This window comes from Orycteropus afer, unplaced genomic scaffold, assembly GCF_000298275.1.
Source record: "Orycteropus afer afer isolate SDZICR_OR568_19922 unplaced genomic scaffold, OryAfe1.0 scaffold00018, whole genome shotgun sequence".
Taxonomy (NCBI): Eukaryota; Metazoa; Chordata; class Mammalia; order Tubulidentata; family Orycteropodidae; genus Orycteropus; species Orycteropus afer.
In genome coordinates, this window is record NW_006921605.1 from 18403645 (window position 1) to 18420039 (window position 16395).

Here is a 16395-nt window from a genome sequence, read left to right on the forward strand (position 1 = left end):
AATTGTGAGGATGGTGCAGGACTGGGCAGTGTGTTGTTGTGTTATATATGGGGTCGCTCTGAGCTGAAATTGACTTGTCTGCACCTAACAAGAAAAGATGGAAACCATCGGTTCTTGGTGAGGCAGTGGAATATCAAGCTGGAGTCTTTGGCTTCTCCTGCCCCCAGCTCAAATTTAACTTACCTTTGCCCAGTGGAAGTAAGTACCAGGGGGTGGCACTTCAGAAACAACTGGGCACTTTGACCAGTGATAATCCAATTCAGACCAGACTTGTATCCATTTACCCAGTCAATCATCCACTCGACTCACAATTTTCAATCATCTATTAGTCACAGGCACTGTCCCTGCCATCAAGGAGCCATCAGCCCTTTTGGGGGAGGTGTGGGCATCAAGGAACATTGTAGAAAGTGCCTGACAGAGGGAAGCACTAAAGAGGTGAGGGGGCACACAGCGCAGGCTGCCCAGTCTGGGGAGGAGAGGGGAGGTTTCTGGAATTGTTGTTTGAAATGAGTTTTGAAAGATAAGTGGGAATGGGAAGGAAACACTGCAAAAATGAATAATTAGAAAGAAAGAAAGAAAAGTAGAAAATAGCCAGTAATGAAGAGAATGGGAACAACATTGCCAAAGGCATGGGCACAGGAGTTGTCTGGGTGCTGGAAATTGTAGCAACCAGAATGAAGGTGCAAGGAAATGGGTAATGAGAAACCAAGCGGAAGAGGTAAACAAGAGCTGAATTGTGAAGGGTCGTAAACCATTATAAAGGGTTTTAGGGAGCCATTACAATCTTTCAAACAGGGAGTGAAAGGAACTGATTTAAAGCCTTGTGGAAGACTGGGCAATCTACTTCCGTAGAGATACCGCCTTGCAAACCAAGGAGGGGTCACTATGAGTCGGAACTGGCTTGAAGGCAGTGAGTTTGGTTTTGGAGTTTTGGGCCCAGTGTTAGGGGTGCAGACTGAGGGGGTGGGCTTCAGGAGGTGTGGGTGCCTCACAGGGCTGCTCGAAGGCATCTACACTGAACCCACTGCAGAGGCTGAGGAGAGCTCTTAGCTCCACCAAGTTCCAAGCTCAGCTTATGTCTGGTGGCAGGTCTCCCTGGCAAACCTTACGTTTTCTGGAAAAGTCAGCCCTGCTCAAGCCCTTGCCAGAAAAAGCAGGAGACCCTGATTCATGCTCTGTGAAAAATTTCCCCTTAGGGACTACAGGAAAGACAGAAAAGACATCTTTCTGTTGGCCAAGGAGAGAAGTCCTTTGGGTAGAGATTGGCTGGAGGAAGAATCCTCTCACCCTGCCATGAGAACCCCCCAAACCCAGGCGAGGCAGAAGGAGGGTTAGGAGCTCCAGGACAAATGTCACTACGTGTCCCATTTTTTTCTCTAACAAACTAAACAAAGCAACTGTGTTCAGTGGCCCCACAGGAAGGCCAGTCATTTCCTGAAAAGCTATCAGGCCAGCCCAGACCCTATTGTTCCCGGTTTCCAGCAATGGCCACCATTACATGACCAGCACCCCAGCTAGTCGCTCTGCCAGCACGAGGCAAAGTTACCAGATTGGTTCCTGCTTCACACGGGGCAGGTTTCTCTTCTGTAGGAAGTGTCTTCTACCCAGAGGTATGGCCCGAAGACAGAACTAACTGTCTTGGAGTCCTGGTGGTTGAAGTTTGCAGAATGCAGCTGAGGTGGCCTGGAGGGGGCAAGATGTGGCTTGGAGTCCTGCTGGCACTTTTGCTCTGTGAGTTTTCATTCTCTTCCCCCATCACTTAAACTTCATGAGGATCAGAGCTTCTGAAATCAAAGTCTTTCTTTTGTCTTTTCCAGGTTCAAGCCTTGAGAGTCAAGAAAACTGTAAGTTGTGACATTTTCTCTTACTTCATCTTCCCTTTTTCTTTCCATGGTTCTGAAGACTCATATCAAACTGCTCAGGGACAAGATTCCAATTGAGGAATAATGTTTATCCCATTTTTAGAAGGTTTTGGAACAAAATTCTTCTGAAGTGTTCCAATCAGCATACACCGTTCCCCTCCCACTTTTAAGATTCTAGAAATTCTGGATTTAAAAAAACCTACACTTTAGGAGCTAATTTCCAATCAGCATGGACTAGAAGTAACATGAGTTTAAATTCTGTTGAATTGCTGTTTGTTAGGACTGAGGAAGTGATAAACGGTGAGCAATTCTGTAACTTGTTCCTTGTTACTCTATTGTAAATTATTTATTTTCATACTCTACTCACTGCCTTTGAGTCGGATTCGACTCATAGAGACCCTTTCTTGGGTTTCCAAGGCAATGCTACCATGGAAGTAGATTGCCCAACCTTCCTTCCAAGCAGTGGCTGGTGGGTTTGAACTGCCACCCTTCTCTGGTTAGCAGTCAAATGCTTTAGGCGCTACTGTCCTAAATTGATTTTATTCACAAATGAGATATGATTGACTTGTTCAAGTTATGAAGACAGAACTTAAATCATTGCTATAGTCTTTTCCCCACTAAGTGATCTAAAATATATATTGATCTTATTTCTCAACTTATCTACAATTATATCTGCAATATTTTATGCAAGTTCTCAGAGAGAGGGTGCTCTGAAGTCTGGTTTATGATCCACTTTAGAGCTGATTTTGAATCTTTATCTTGAAATAAGTGGGTTTTGTTCTGTTTTATCTGGAACCACCACATGAAGGAGGGGTTTGGTTGTGTCTGGGGACTAGATGGAGGGTCCACAGAACAGGATCCCCACTCAGCAAAGAATGGGGCTGATTGGGCTACAGAGATATTGCACAGGTCTTTGGAGATAAAGTGCATGGACAATGCATGTTTCTTGACCCAAGAGGCGCTAACCTGGCAACTAACAAATTGGGTCTGCTGGGTCTCACGTTGAACCTTCCGTGTGCTTCCATGAGCATTCAACCTACGGAGGCAGGATGTCCGTTACCTTCATAACCATCAACCAGCAACAGATGGTGTTGGCGAGGCTCCGAGAAATAACCGATGTATCTATTTGAGTCAGTTTGACATCCACACTAGAACCTCCGCTATCCAAAACCCAATAGTCTTTCTGGAGCCACAGGCGCGACTCAAATCTTTCAAGCCAGTTTTCCTTTACCTCTCTGAGCCTGTTTCTCAATCTATAAAATGGGTATGACAATAAGACCTGTTGAACAGACTCAGTGTGAGGATGGGATTGGATAAGGGCAGTGAGTGACCTGACACAGTGCCTGCCCTGTGGGCTGTTGTGGTTGTTGTGTGCTGTCAAGTCGGCCCCGACTCATAGCGACCCCTCCTTGGGTTTCTGAGGCAGTATCACTACGGAAGTAGATTGCCCCATCTTCCTTCTGAGGAGTGGCTGGTGGGTTTGAACCACCAGCCTTCTGGTTAGCAGTCAAGTGCCTTAGGCACTACGCTACTAGAGCTCCCAGTGATTAATAAATGAGAATGTTGTTAATATCCAGTCCTCTGCCACCTTTCCAACCAGAGCCCCCCACCACCCACCCTCCCTCTTGTCTACTCCAGGCCACGCCCTGAAAACATTCCATGTTTGGAGCTTTTCTTACTCCGTACATCCTATTTCCCAATCTCTCCTGTCCTTCCTCACCTCAAAGTAAATCTCCCTTCCCTGGGTTCCCAGAGGACATCTTTGTACCTTCCGGTAAGCCCTCAGAACTGCACAGTTTACAGTGAGGAGAGACAGGCTGGCCCACTTTTACTGTCCCACTGTTTTTGCAGGCTTCCACCGTGTTGGGGAAGCTGAGACCCGGTGCTCCTAAGGCTAACATACTGGGTGTTAGCAAAGCGGGAACTAGAACCCAGGTCTCCCATCACTTAGAATCCAGAGTCCACACTGACCATGCCTTTGAAATGCATGGGCTGCCTGCCAACTCCATGCTGCCCATTGTCTTGGGTGAGGTGCTTGGCCAGGCTTGACCCTTTCTATCTCAGGTCTTCTCAGCCCCCTCAAATCCCCACTTAACCCCCAAGGAGATGATGACCTCAGCTCCATCTTCATCTGGGAAATAGTGGCCGTCCGGAGGGCACTCCCTCAAAGTCCGCCCTGCCCTGGCCACAAGCTTATCTGCCTCCCCCACCCATCCTCCTGGCTTCCCTTGGGCCTCAGGGCTGTCTGTTCACCTGGGCTCTGAGCCCCACCCCCCCAGGATCTTTGTCTATCATTTGTTCAGCATTGCCCCTCACCATGCTTAATATCTTTATTTTTCCTCAGTTCCTGAACATGATTGAATCACTGTTGTTTTTTTTTGGGGGGAAAGAGAAAAAATCACACACAAAAAACCCCTCCATTTTATCTTAGGTCTTTCTAGCTGGCCATTTCCTTTCTCAGTCAAATTTCTTTGAAGACTGGCTTATAAATGCCACCTCTGCTTCCTCACCTCACAATCACTCACTCCTCATGTCACCACAGCTTGGTCTTAGCCTCCATACCTTACCACCGTGGGAACTTCTCACTGAGGGGTTGCCAAGGACCAGCTAATGTCAAATCCAATGAACAATTCCTGCCCTTAGCTAACTGGGCCCCATGCTGCCTTTAACTTCATTGATCATGCCCCAGCGTCTCTTTCCTTGACCTTTTAGACCATCTCCCTGGATTTTCTCCAACCTCTCCAACAAACCCTCCTTTTCTCCTCCAGGAGAGACTGACTTTTCTGGAGGTCTGAACTCTGCTCCCTGGTCTTGGCAGGCTCCGTATAGTCTCATGCTGTCTGAAGCTTAACTCTGTCCTGACACCTGCTCACACCTCCCTGACCCCCGAGTGTCAAGCTTAACACAGGGCCAGTGGCTGATGTGTCTTCCTAGTTATGGCACAGGCCTCTCAAACACAACTGCTCAGTGACTTTGTCTTCATCCTTTATCTTTTCCTAGCATTCTCTACTTCATTTGGTGGGACCCTCATCCTCCTTGGTACTGAAACCAGAAACCTGCTATTTGTCTTCTAGTCTTTGCCTCAACTCCCATATTCAATCAAGCAAGTCCTTTGGCGTCTACTAAATGTTTTTAAATCTACCCTTCCCCTTGCTCCTACTGCCCCTGCCCTGGCTCAGAACTCACCAGCTTTCACCAGAGCCATCCACACAGAATAGGTCTTGTGTTTTGCCTGCAATTATCTTTCTAGAATGCAATCTTATCTTGTTACTCCCCTCCTGAAGACCCTCAGTACAGAAACCAATTGTCAGCACAGAAGGCAAAGCCATCCCTTCTGATACCATGTGCCAGGCACCTCTGACCATCCCCCTCCCCCACACTCAGGTTCCTGTAACCGGCTGTATCCAGATTGTGCTGGGATTTCTCATGCCCCTGTGCCCTGGTACATGTTGTTCTCCTGCACGGAGCACCCCACCTCCCCTTCTTGGCCTTGTTCAAGGCTCAGTTCAGGGGTCACTTCCTTCAGACTTTCCTTGCCCTCCCCTGGGCAGCCCTTCCTCATGGAGCTGTATCATTGTGCTCAAATCTGTGTCTTGAACAGCAAGAGTGATTTCTTAATCACCCCTGTAATCCCAACACCCAGCACACATGCTCAATAAATATCCTCTTGAAGGGATTTGAACTGAACTTGAAGATGCTTGAGGTTAAGATAAGACCTTGAGGTCAGCACTCTCTGTGCTGAGCCCAGAGGTCCGTCTGAGACTCCATGCTTTGTGGCTCCCTGGAATTTTCCTGACAGTGGTGGGCGGCCCCCCTTCCCCACCTCCTCTCTTCCTGAGCAATTTCCAGGTTGAGGGCCAGGTGACTGGTTGAGTCACAATGCCTTATCTTCCCAGGGAGCATCAGCATCTGCTGCTTGGTGGCCTTGAGGTCAAGACACCTTCATTTTTGTGTTCTGGAATTTGGCACTGTGGGCTGTGAATGCCTCATCCATGCTGTGGGTGACTGTAACTTTGGATCTTCCTCCATCAGCCTGTATCTCTCCAAGTTGAAAAGACCCGACCTCTTTAGGCTGTTCCCAAATCCCAACCTTCCACCACAACAGCTCTGAACCTCTTGGGTTCAGTAGGAAAAGCTGTGGACTCTCTCTTCAGACAAATGCACATTTGCATATAATTGGAGGTGATCATGGGTCCCCAAAGCCCATCATGTACCTTCTAGGAACTCAGGCACCTCATGTTGCAAATAACTATTCTGCAGTAAGTCCCTCGGTCACGAACATCCAATTTATGGACAACTTGTACTTGCCTTTTAAGGTTAAGTTGCCTTCATACTGAAACAACAGAACCAACTCCTGCCAACAAATTCTCCATCACAATCATCTTTACTTGCTGCACATGCAACTTTTAAATCATTGAAAAGGATTTGAGCTTTTTCTTACACTAATGTAAGTCTAGAGCTGTGGTAGTGTAGTGCCTAAGGCACTTGACTGTTAACCAGAAGGCTGGGGTTCAAACCCACCAGCCACTCCTTGGAAGGAAGGTTGGGCAATCTACTTCTGTAGAGATACTGCCTCAGAAACCCAAAGAGGGGTCGCTATGAGTCAGGTGTGACTCAATGGCACATAACAACAACAACAACAATGTAAGTCTAAGTAACAACTGGATTCACCTGTTCCAACTCACCTATAAATTTGACTTAAAGACACAGTTTGGAACTACTCTTGTTCATAACCTGGGAACTGCCTGTACTGTATAAATACTAAGGCTTGCACACAGTAATCCAGGTTTGGCTGGGTCTGAACAGTTTATTTAAAAAGAGGATAATGTTTTCTGTATTATCTTAATAAGAACCAGATAGAGGTTTTTGAGGACTGGTTGGAGACTTTTATTTTTAAATTTATTAATTTTTTAAAATTTTTTTGCAGTGTTCCCTTTCCTCCCCTCCCACCCCTGGTAACCAAGAAAGAAAGTTTCCTTCCATATATAAACCTTTGCTTGACTTTTTACCGTAATGAACTAATACAGTATTTGTCCTTCTGTGATTGACTTATTTCACTCAGCATAATGTCTTCCAAGTTTGGGGATGTATTTATTTAATGCTGTGTAACAATTACCCCAAAACTTAGAGGCTTACAACAGTTTCTGAGGCTTAGGAATCCAGGAATGGCTTAGTTGGGTGGCTCTGGCTTGGGTCTCTCACGGGGTTACAGACAAGCTGTTGGCTGGGGTTGCAGTCCTCTGAAGGCTTAACTGTACCTGGAGGATCTGTTTCCAAGTCCATTGGGATGCTGTTTCTGAGATAACAGGTGTGTCTGTCTGTCCTCCTTCCCTTTGCACTTAGCTTTCACCATCAACAGCATCCGCATGGAGAGCCAACCAATGTGGACAGTGCAAAACGGGTGGAACCTGACCCTCCAGTGCATTGTGGACATCAGCACCACCTCACAAGTCAAGCCACAGCACCTGGTGCTGTTCTACAAAGATGATGTGATGTTCTACAATGTCTCCTCCACGGAGAACATGGAGAGTTTCTTCATTCCCCAAGCCAGGGCTTCTGACTCGGGGAAATACAAGTGCACTGTGCTCCTGAACAACAAGGAGAAAACCACTCCGGAGCACGAACTGCTGGTGAAAGGTAAGTCCTAGCCTTGACCCAGCTCAAGCAGATGAAGTGGAACTCGTTCAGTGGCATGGACAGGAATTGTGAATGAATAGAACCATAGACTTCCCTACCCATTTTCCTAACCTGAAAATGTAGGCTCTAACACACTCCCAGTATGCCAGGCTATTTCTAATCTCCTTCTCCTTGCACAAGGAACTCTGGTGGTGCTGTGGTTAAAATATTGGGCTGCTAACCAAAAGGTCAGCAGTTCAAACCCACCAACCACTTGTCAGGAGAAAAATGAGGCAGCCTGCTACTATGAAGATTTACAGCCTTGGAAACCCTCTGTAGTTCTACTCTGTCCTATAGGGTTGTTCTGAGTCAGAACCAGCTCAGTGTTGGTGGGTTTTTGGTTTGCCTTTGCACATGCTGTTCCCTCTCCTACAAATACCTTCTTCACCTCACTCCTTGTGAACTACTCTTTCTCCGTCAACACTCAAATCAAAGGTCTCTTCCCTGACACTTTCGCAAACAAAATAGATCTCTTCCCAGGTATGGTCCTTAAGCACTCTCTATGTTCAGTGGCATTTGTTGTGTGTATAAAGGCCATCTGGGATAAGTGTTAAGGAACTGGATTCTATGGTCAGTCTGGAATGTGGACAAAACCTTAACCCCTCTACACTTCGAAATCCTCATTAGTAAAATGAGGATGATTATACTCAGCTCAGGGAGTTGTTGAGAGGGTTTTTAAAAATAGTGCAGGTAAAGGGCTTAGCATAATTCCTAGGACAGAGTAAGTTTCCAATAAGCAGCAGTTGCTATTTTATTCCATATTGTAACTGTTTTTTCACACAACTGTCTGCTCTTCTGGACTGAGGTCTTGAGGAGAGAAATGATATCTGGCCCATTTTTGAAGCCTAAACAAAGAACATGACCCCTAGTAGACACTCACTAAGTGTGGAATGAATTAAACAGATGAAAAGATGGGGTAGGGATGTAGGGACAGGAATTTGGATTCACTCAAGAGGCATTTCCTGAAGCCATGCGTCAGGGAAGTGCCAGATACTAGAGATACAAGACCATCAAAGCAGTTGTAGTCTGTTTGGGGAGAAGATATTTAAATAATTACAGTCCAATAGAATGAATAGAATGAGTAGAAGCATAGACTTCCCTACCCATTTTCCTAATCTGAAAATGTAGGCTCTAGACACACTCCCAGTATGCCAGGCTATTTCTAATCTCCTTCCCCTTGCACAAGGAACTCTGGTGGTGCTGTGGTTAAAATATTGGGCTGTTAACCAAAAGATCAGCAGTTCGAATGGATGGAGGGTGCCCATCCAAGCCCAAGTAGCTTAGGAGCACAAAGAAGAAGAAAATAATTCTGCGTGGAGCAGTTAGGGAAGGCTTCCTGGAGGAAGCAGCATTAAGTTCAGATATGGAAGGTTTCATAGGAGTTTGCTTGATGGTGAAGTGGGCAAAGAAGTGGGAAAAAGCGTTAAGTATGAAAGAGCTGAAGCTACAAAAGAGCTTAGTATCCCAGCTCTGCTGAGTATCAACTGGGTGCCTCTCAGGCATTTCCGCCAGCCTCTGGGAATGTTTCCTTTCTGTAGAAGAGGGATACTTAGGTAATCACACGCACTCTTAAAGGTTGTTTTATTTTGAGGATGCAATGAGATAACAAATGAAGCATGTTCAGCAACCAAGTGTTGCATGAATGCCCATCTTGAGCGCATTGCCCCACCTTCATAGAAACAATCACAATTGTAGGGAACTGATTGCTTGAGGCTTTGGCTCCTTAATTCACTTTAATGCTTGGCTTGGGGTCTGGTGACTTTTCAATAAGGAGTTGTTGAATAAACTAGCCGTGGGATTTGTTAAATAAATTAGCCGTGGAGCGACTGAAAGAATGCATGAGGTGGGTCTGGGTGATGGCAGGAGCCCCTCCCTTGCTGGGCCTCCCCTGGTCTCCCTGTCCCACCCAGGCCTCACCCGACAGTCCACTTCACACTCCTACGGCTTATTGCTTCTCACTCTGCTTGATAACCCACCAGTTATTAATATCCTCTGAGTTTAAGTGCTTCCTCATTTCCAGGCCTTTTCTCAGCTTGCTCGTAGAGCCCCTCCTTCCGCCCTCACAGAAGTCCTAGGAGGTGAGATGAGGAAAGTGAGGCCTAGTGAGAGGAGGTGGCTGGAGGAAGGCGCCCGTCCAGGAAGTGGGGAGTTCCTGATTCAAGCACAGCCTGTCTGCCTCCAAGATGGAGCTCCTGACCAGAAGCCCATGGGGCCTGTGCTGGCTCCCCTAGCTTCCCCAGGGCTGACCTCAGCTCACCACCCTATGTACCTTCCGCCCTACCCCTCTTTTCTGCTCTAGACAAAAACCAAATCCAAACCCATTGCTGCCAAGTCATTTCCGACTCATGGCAACCCCATGTGTTAGAGTAAAACTGAGCTCCACAGGGTTTCCTTAGCTGTAATCTTCACATGAACAGATTGCCAGGTTTTCCTTTCTTGGCGTTGGCCTTTTGATAAGTAGAGGAGTGCCAATTGTTTGCACCGTTCAGGGACACCTTTTCTAGATAGCTCTCCTAAAAGCCACGAGTGTGCTTCCTGCAATGTCTGCCTTTGGCCTCATCTCACCTCGTCTGTCCAAGCCCTTCAAGGCACCGCTCAGGCCTTACTCCTTTCAGAATCTTCTCTGATCTTCCAGGCAACAAGGGCTCCTCCCTTCCTGATTGCTCCATCACTCACTGTCTTTGCAACACATTCTGATGCTTGGTTAGCTGTAGTGCTGTTCTGTGAACTAGGACGCAAGCTGTGCAGTGTAGGCATGTGCACGCATGCACACCCCCTCTGCACTCCAGCTTTGGAGACCTGAAATCCAGTCTCAGCTCTGGGGCTCGCAGGCTGTGTGGTTTTGAGTGGGTTTATACTTCTCTGAGCTTCAGCTTCTTAATCTATAAAGTGGACATAATTTTATCTTTTGTTCCTACCAGTAGGCTTATTATGGGATCATAGATATAAAGTAAAATGTAGCTTTGTGGCTTGCTGCATAGTTGGCATTCAAGTAATTACTACCATTATGATAATAATAACAAATGCTGTCTGGTGTTTTGTTGTTGTTGTTGTTGTTTGTTTGTTTTTTCAAACTCTATCAGTTGAGAAGACTTCACTTGACTTCCCAGTGGCACTGTAAACTCTGAAAGCACCAATTATATCTTAAAAGTATTTTATATATTTCAGAGTATCTGGTACAGTAATAGGAGCTCTGGTAGCGTAATGCCTCAGGCACTTGACTGCTAACCAGAAGGCTGGTGGTTCAAACCCACCAGCCACTCCTCGGAAGGAAGATGGGGCAATCTACTTCCGTAATGATACTGCCTCGGAAACCCAAGGAAGGGGTCGCTATGAGTCAGGTCCGACTCCACAGCAGTGCGTTCAATTCAGTTTGGTGCAGTGCTGAGCACACACATGCTCAAGAATTTCCAGAGCAGGTGGTGTGAGGAGTGCCTGGGTGGCTCAAATGGTTGAGATGCTTGGCCACTGACTGAAAGGTCTGAGGTTCAAGTCCACCCAGGGGCACTCTACAGGAAAGGCCCAGCAATCTATTTCCAAAAAAGAAATCAGCCATTCAAAACTCAGTGGAGCACAACTCTTCTTTGACACACACTCTTTATTTTATTATTATTGCGATTTGGGTGAAAATTTACAGAGCGAATTCACTTTCCGTACAGCAGTTCACATACACTTTGTCTCATGACATTGACCACAATTTACCACAATGCAACAACTCCCCTCCCACTTCCTCCCGATAGTTACCTCTTCCATGTGTCCATCCCTCCATGTGCTCCTGCCCCCTGAGCTATCTCCCTGTGCATACACAGCCCTTCTTTCTCCCATGATTGTTCTTTCCAAGGGATATATCTTGGGGAGGTCTGGTAGCGTAGTGGCTAAGGCACTTGACTGCTAACCAGAAGGCTGGCGGTTCAAAGCCACCAGCCACTCCTTGGAAGGAAGATGGGGCAATCTACTTCCGTAGTGATACTGCCTCAGAAACCCAAGGAGGGGTCGCTATGAGTCGGGTCTGACTCGACAGCACATAACAACAACAACAACAAGGGATGTATCTACCTCAGGTACATGTTCAACTCTTATGCCTGTCTTTTGTTTGGCTAGAAGCCACAGGTGTGGGTTTAATTCCAGACCTGAAGGGCAGTAGGTGCCATAGTCTCAGTGGTTCCACCAGGCTCTATCAGACCAGCAAACCTGGTCTCCTATTTTTTTTCCCAAATGATTTTGAGTTTTCTTCCACATTGTTCTCCTTCTCTAACTAGGATCTCCTACATAGATCCCCCTCCGAGTGGTTGACAGTGGTAGCCGGGCACCATCTAGTTCTTCTGGTCTCATGGTTGTATAGGCTGAGGGTACCAGTCATGAAGACTAATTGTTTCCATGAATCTTTGGTTTTCTTCATTCTTCTTTGCTCTGGACGAGGAGAGACCCATTGTTGCATCTAGATGGCTGCTTGCAAGCTTTTAAGATCCCAGTGGCTACTCGCCAAAGTAGGAGGTAGAACAATGTTTTGTGTAGTATGTTATGCCAATTGAGCTTGATGTCCCCTGCGACTATGGTCCCGAGCCCACAGGTTCAACTACTCGGTCCCTCTGGGTAACTGGCTGTGACCAAGAAGTGATTACAACCTTGTCCTTTTGACGCACACTCTTGACAGTAACTAATTTGGTTAGGTAGTACTGAATGTTCAAAACAAAAGAATTCTCATATGAGTCAGCGTAGTGACTCAGCTGAAGGAGGCTCTTTCCACTGGGTCAGACTGTGACTGATGGACTTTTTCTTTCCCTCAAGGAGTAGCCAATCCCAGGGTGATGCTGGACAAGAAGGAGGTCATAGAAGGCGGGGTTGTGACGGTCAATTGTTCTGTTGAAGAGGAAAAGGCCCCAATATATTTCAAAATTGAAAAATTTTCACTAGAAACAAAAAGTGTCAAACAAACAAGACAGAAGACTTCTCACAACCAAAATTTTGTGACGATCGACTTTCCAATTGAGGAACAGGACCATATTTTAAAATTCCACTGCCAAGCTATGGTCGTCTCCGGGCTTCAGATGGAGTACTCAGAATTCACCAAGAGTGAATTGGTCACCGTGAGGGGTCAGTCCTGCTCTCCATCGCTCTTGTGGGTTTTTGGTTTGTATGGGGAAACAGAGCCCAGAATGGGGTAGGGGCTGGGGCCTTCTGGGTAGGCCGGTGTTCTTAGGACTTAAGACTTGCTCTTAACCTTAAGTCAGTATTTTTCAAACATTTTTCACTCTGACAAAGTAAAAAAATATTCTATATCTCTGTCTGTATATATACATACATATATAAATGTATATATACATATACATACACATATATATGTGTGTATATATATGTGTATATATATATGTGTGTGTATATATATACACACACACACACACGTACACACATATCCATAGTGATACCGCCTCGGAAACCCAAGGAGGGGTCGCTATGAGTCGGGTCCAACTTGATGGCAAACAACAACAACATACACATATATTATTCAAGACTATTTTCTAAATATATATATATGCATGAAACAAATGTTTCACAAATAATACTTAACATATATAATTGTTGTTGTTATGTGCCATCGAGTCGGCCCCGACTCATAACGACCCCTCCTTGGGTTTCCAAGGCGGTATCACTACAGAAGTAGGATTGCCCAACCTTCCTTCCAAGGAGTGGCTGGTGGGTTTGAACCACCAGCCTTCTGGTTAGCAGTCAAGTGCCTTGGGCACTATGCTACCAGAGCTCCTAATATATATAATGCATTTTTAAATTTTCTATTCATTTCAGTTTTTTTAAAACACTGGCCATGACTCACTAAGTTGATTAACTGTGGGGCCTGCAATTTGGAAAGCACTGCTTTAAGTCGGTGAGACTCAGATACCAGGGAGTGGGCCTGGAGGAGACGGTGAGGCAAGGGAGGCCAGGTCCTCAGCCTTTGCTTCCCTTGTCGGATGAGGGATTGTGCCGTTAACTTCCCCCCATCATCCAAGACCTTGGACAAGTGAGCCGACCTGAGAAGTGCTCTCAGGAGAGAAAGAGGTGGCAGCAGAGAGTGTGTAACAAAGGGCTCAAGAAGTGGTGGCTCCACAGTGACCTGGGGGACTTGGAAGGCCAGGAAGAGCCAGGGGAAAGCAAACTCTAGGAAGACAACCACAGATGTTCTCAAAGTAGAGACCTCAAGTTAGGCAAATGTGACTCCCTCTTTTTTTGTTTTTTGCAAGTTGTACTTTTGTCATTATAAAAATAATACATGGTCTGGATAAATTTTTCAAAAAACATGGCAGAATATGAAGCATAAAGTAATAAACGTTCATAGTACCACTACTTAGAGGAAACTACTCATGTGGTCCTCTCAATTCATCTGCTTTTGCATTCACACACACACACACACACACAGTATTTGTGCAAAGAAAATGAGGCTCTATCAAACATACTATTTTACGATGTTTTTACCTAAAAATGTGTTATAGACTTTTGTCTCTATCAATAAACCTAGATATATAGCATTATTTTAGTGGCAGCTCAGAATTCTGTGATAGGAATGTACCATAATTGACTTACCTCATCCGCTATTAATGGATATGTAAGTAATTCCAAGTTTTCGCTATTACAACAGTCTTGGAATGTACAAATTTATTCTTCTATCTTGGTGTATTTTTGCAAGCATCTTATTACTGTTATTTAGAAGATTAATTCTTAGTAGTGGGATTGTCAGTTCAAATGTTTTGTGCATTTTCAATATTGATAGAAGTTGCCAGAGTGCTCCTCAAAATGGTGAACACTACCACAAAGAGTATGAGAGTGTCTATTTTCCCACATCCTTACCAACACAGAGTGTTATCGTTTTATTATTTTCACCAATCTAATTGATACAAAGGGGCATATCATTGTTGCAATTTGTATTTCTTTAACTCTTCCTGAGGTTGAGAATGTCCCTTTATGTGTATTGGTCTATTATGTTCTTTCCCTATGAACTGCCTGTTCAAACTTTTTTTATTTTTGTAATTGATTGTTTGAGTCCTTTGTAAATTGAAGGAGTTAGCACTTTGTCAGATGTACTATGCAAAAAAAAAAAAAACAAACAGCAGTAGTTTTCAAGCTGCACAGGTCATGAAATCAATTTATTGAGTCATAGCCAGCATTTTAAAAGAAAGAAAGAAAGAATTAATTAGAAACCACACTTTTTCACACATATTTATTAAAATACTCATGTCCATGAATCACCATACTCCATTTTGAAAGCTATAGAATATTCATGCTGAAATGCTATTGTTCCATGAAATGTTCATTCCAAGTGGGTGTGAAAAAATGCTGGAAAATCTTTGCTGGACAGGGGCAAACCCACTTCTCACTGCTATGGTTATTTCTGAGGTCGTTGGAAGAAGCGTTTGCAGAAGAGATCTAGAGAAGGTGGTTTGGCCTTTGGGAAGCTAAAGAAAATTAGAGAAGTGCAGTTAAGAAGAAGGCAGAAGATGTAAGAATGAGTGGGAAGGAGGGAGCATCAGGGAAGCTTAGGTAAGGGGTTTTATGAGGAAAGGTTGAATTTGAAATCAATAAGGAAAGACATTGGTTGGCAACAGGAACAGAGCAAAAAGAGTAGGAAGTGCCTTTACTCTTTGCCCAGGTTTGACCCTGAGTTCAGCTGCATTGGCCTCTTCTCTTGTAGAATCCTTCTCTACTCCCAAGTTCCACATCAGTCCTGCAGGGTTGATCACAGAAGGCGATCAGCTCCACATTAAGTGCACCATTCAGGTGACACACCTGGCCCAGGCATTTCCCGAAATCATAATCCAGAAGGACAAGGTGATTGTGGCACACAACAGACATGGCAGTGAGGCTGTCTACTCTGTGATGGCCATGGTGGAACACAATGGCAACTACACATGCAAAGTAGAGGCCAGCCGGATATCCAAGGTCAGCAGCATCGTGGTCAACATAACAGGTAGGGCTGCTGCTGGAGGCTGTTGGCATATGATGGGCTCTAGAAGTGACCAGATTGGCAGTGGCCAATGAGAGATGATGTTCTTCTTCTTTGCCCCTGCTTGTGCCAATGAATGTTACTCATATGGGAATGTGGGGCTTCTGGGAATAATCGATATAAAGTGAGTCAACAGTAAGCTGTGGTGGTTGGGGTGCAGCCCAGCCCTGCCACTCACTACCTCTGTGACCGTGGGTGAGTTATTGAGCTTCTCCTTGCCTCAGCTCCCGGAGATGGAGGTAATGAAGCCTTCCTAAATGGCCCTAGTAGAGATCACTATTCATGGACTCAAACTCCTGAAGGACCATGATCCTTCTCTTGACCCCTTCATCTGTCCGAAGTACCCTTTCCTCTTGGCCATGTGAAAAATGTCTAATGTCCTTAAAAATCAAACCTCAAATGTCTCTCCAGGCTGCTTTCAGCAGAGTCCATTGGCCACACCTCAGTGGGAACTCTGCTCCTTCACATTGACTGTTACTGTCAGGTTTGGTTTAGTGTCTTTCTCCACCACGCTGTGAAAGCTCTTCAAGGACCAGGTCTGTGACTCAAATAATTTTACATTATCGGAACTCGGCACAGAGCTTGGCACATTGTAGCAGCTCAGTAAATATTCATTCAATGAATGAATAAAAGAATGATCCCTATTACTCCTCATGATACTCCAGCCAGTCTCTTTACACAGAGCTTTCTCCATGGCTTGGGACCCACCATTCCCCTTGTTCAGATGCCATCACTCTTTACAAATAGATTATTTTGTCCTAATTCTATACCACCCTGTATCCCACTTAGCAGAATGAACCATGACATTGTGTGTGTGTTTTTCAGTTTTGATTATATTTTTTAGTATGTAGAGTCATTGCTTTG

General features: G+C 45.3%; 1 protein-coding gene across 1 annotated transcript in view; it reads left to right on the forward strand.

Annotated features, from left to right (window-relative positions):
- Nucleotides 1–399: 399 nt before the first annotated feature.
- Nucleotides 400–16395, forward strand: part of PECAM1 (platelet and endothelial cell adhesion molecule 1) — a 24843-nt gene continuing 8847 nt past the window's right edge. Inside the window, exons 1-7 of the mRNA XM_007959905.2 lie at nucleotides 400–435; nucleotides 480–484; nucleotides 1576–1731; nucleotides 1818–1844; nucleotides 7206–7499; nucleotides 12327–12632; nucleotides 15220–15495. Of these exons, the coding sequence (XP_007958096.1) occupies nucleotides 1668–1731; nucleotides 1818–1844; nucleotides 7206–7499; nucleotides 12327–12632; nucleotides 15220–15495 (967 nt within the window). The 5' untranslated portion in view covers nucleotides 400–435; nucleotides 480–484; nucleotides 1576–1667. The remainder of the gene's footprint in view (nucleotides 436–479; nucleotides 485–1575; nucleotides 1732–1817; nucleotides 1845–7205; nucleotides 7500–12326; nucleotides 12633–15219; nucleotides 15496–16395) is intronic.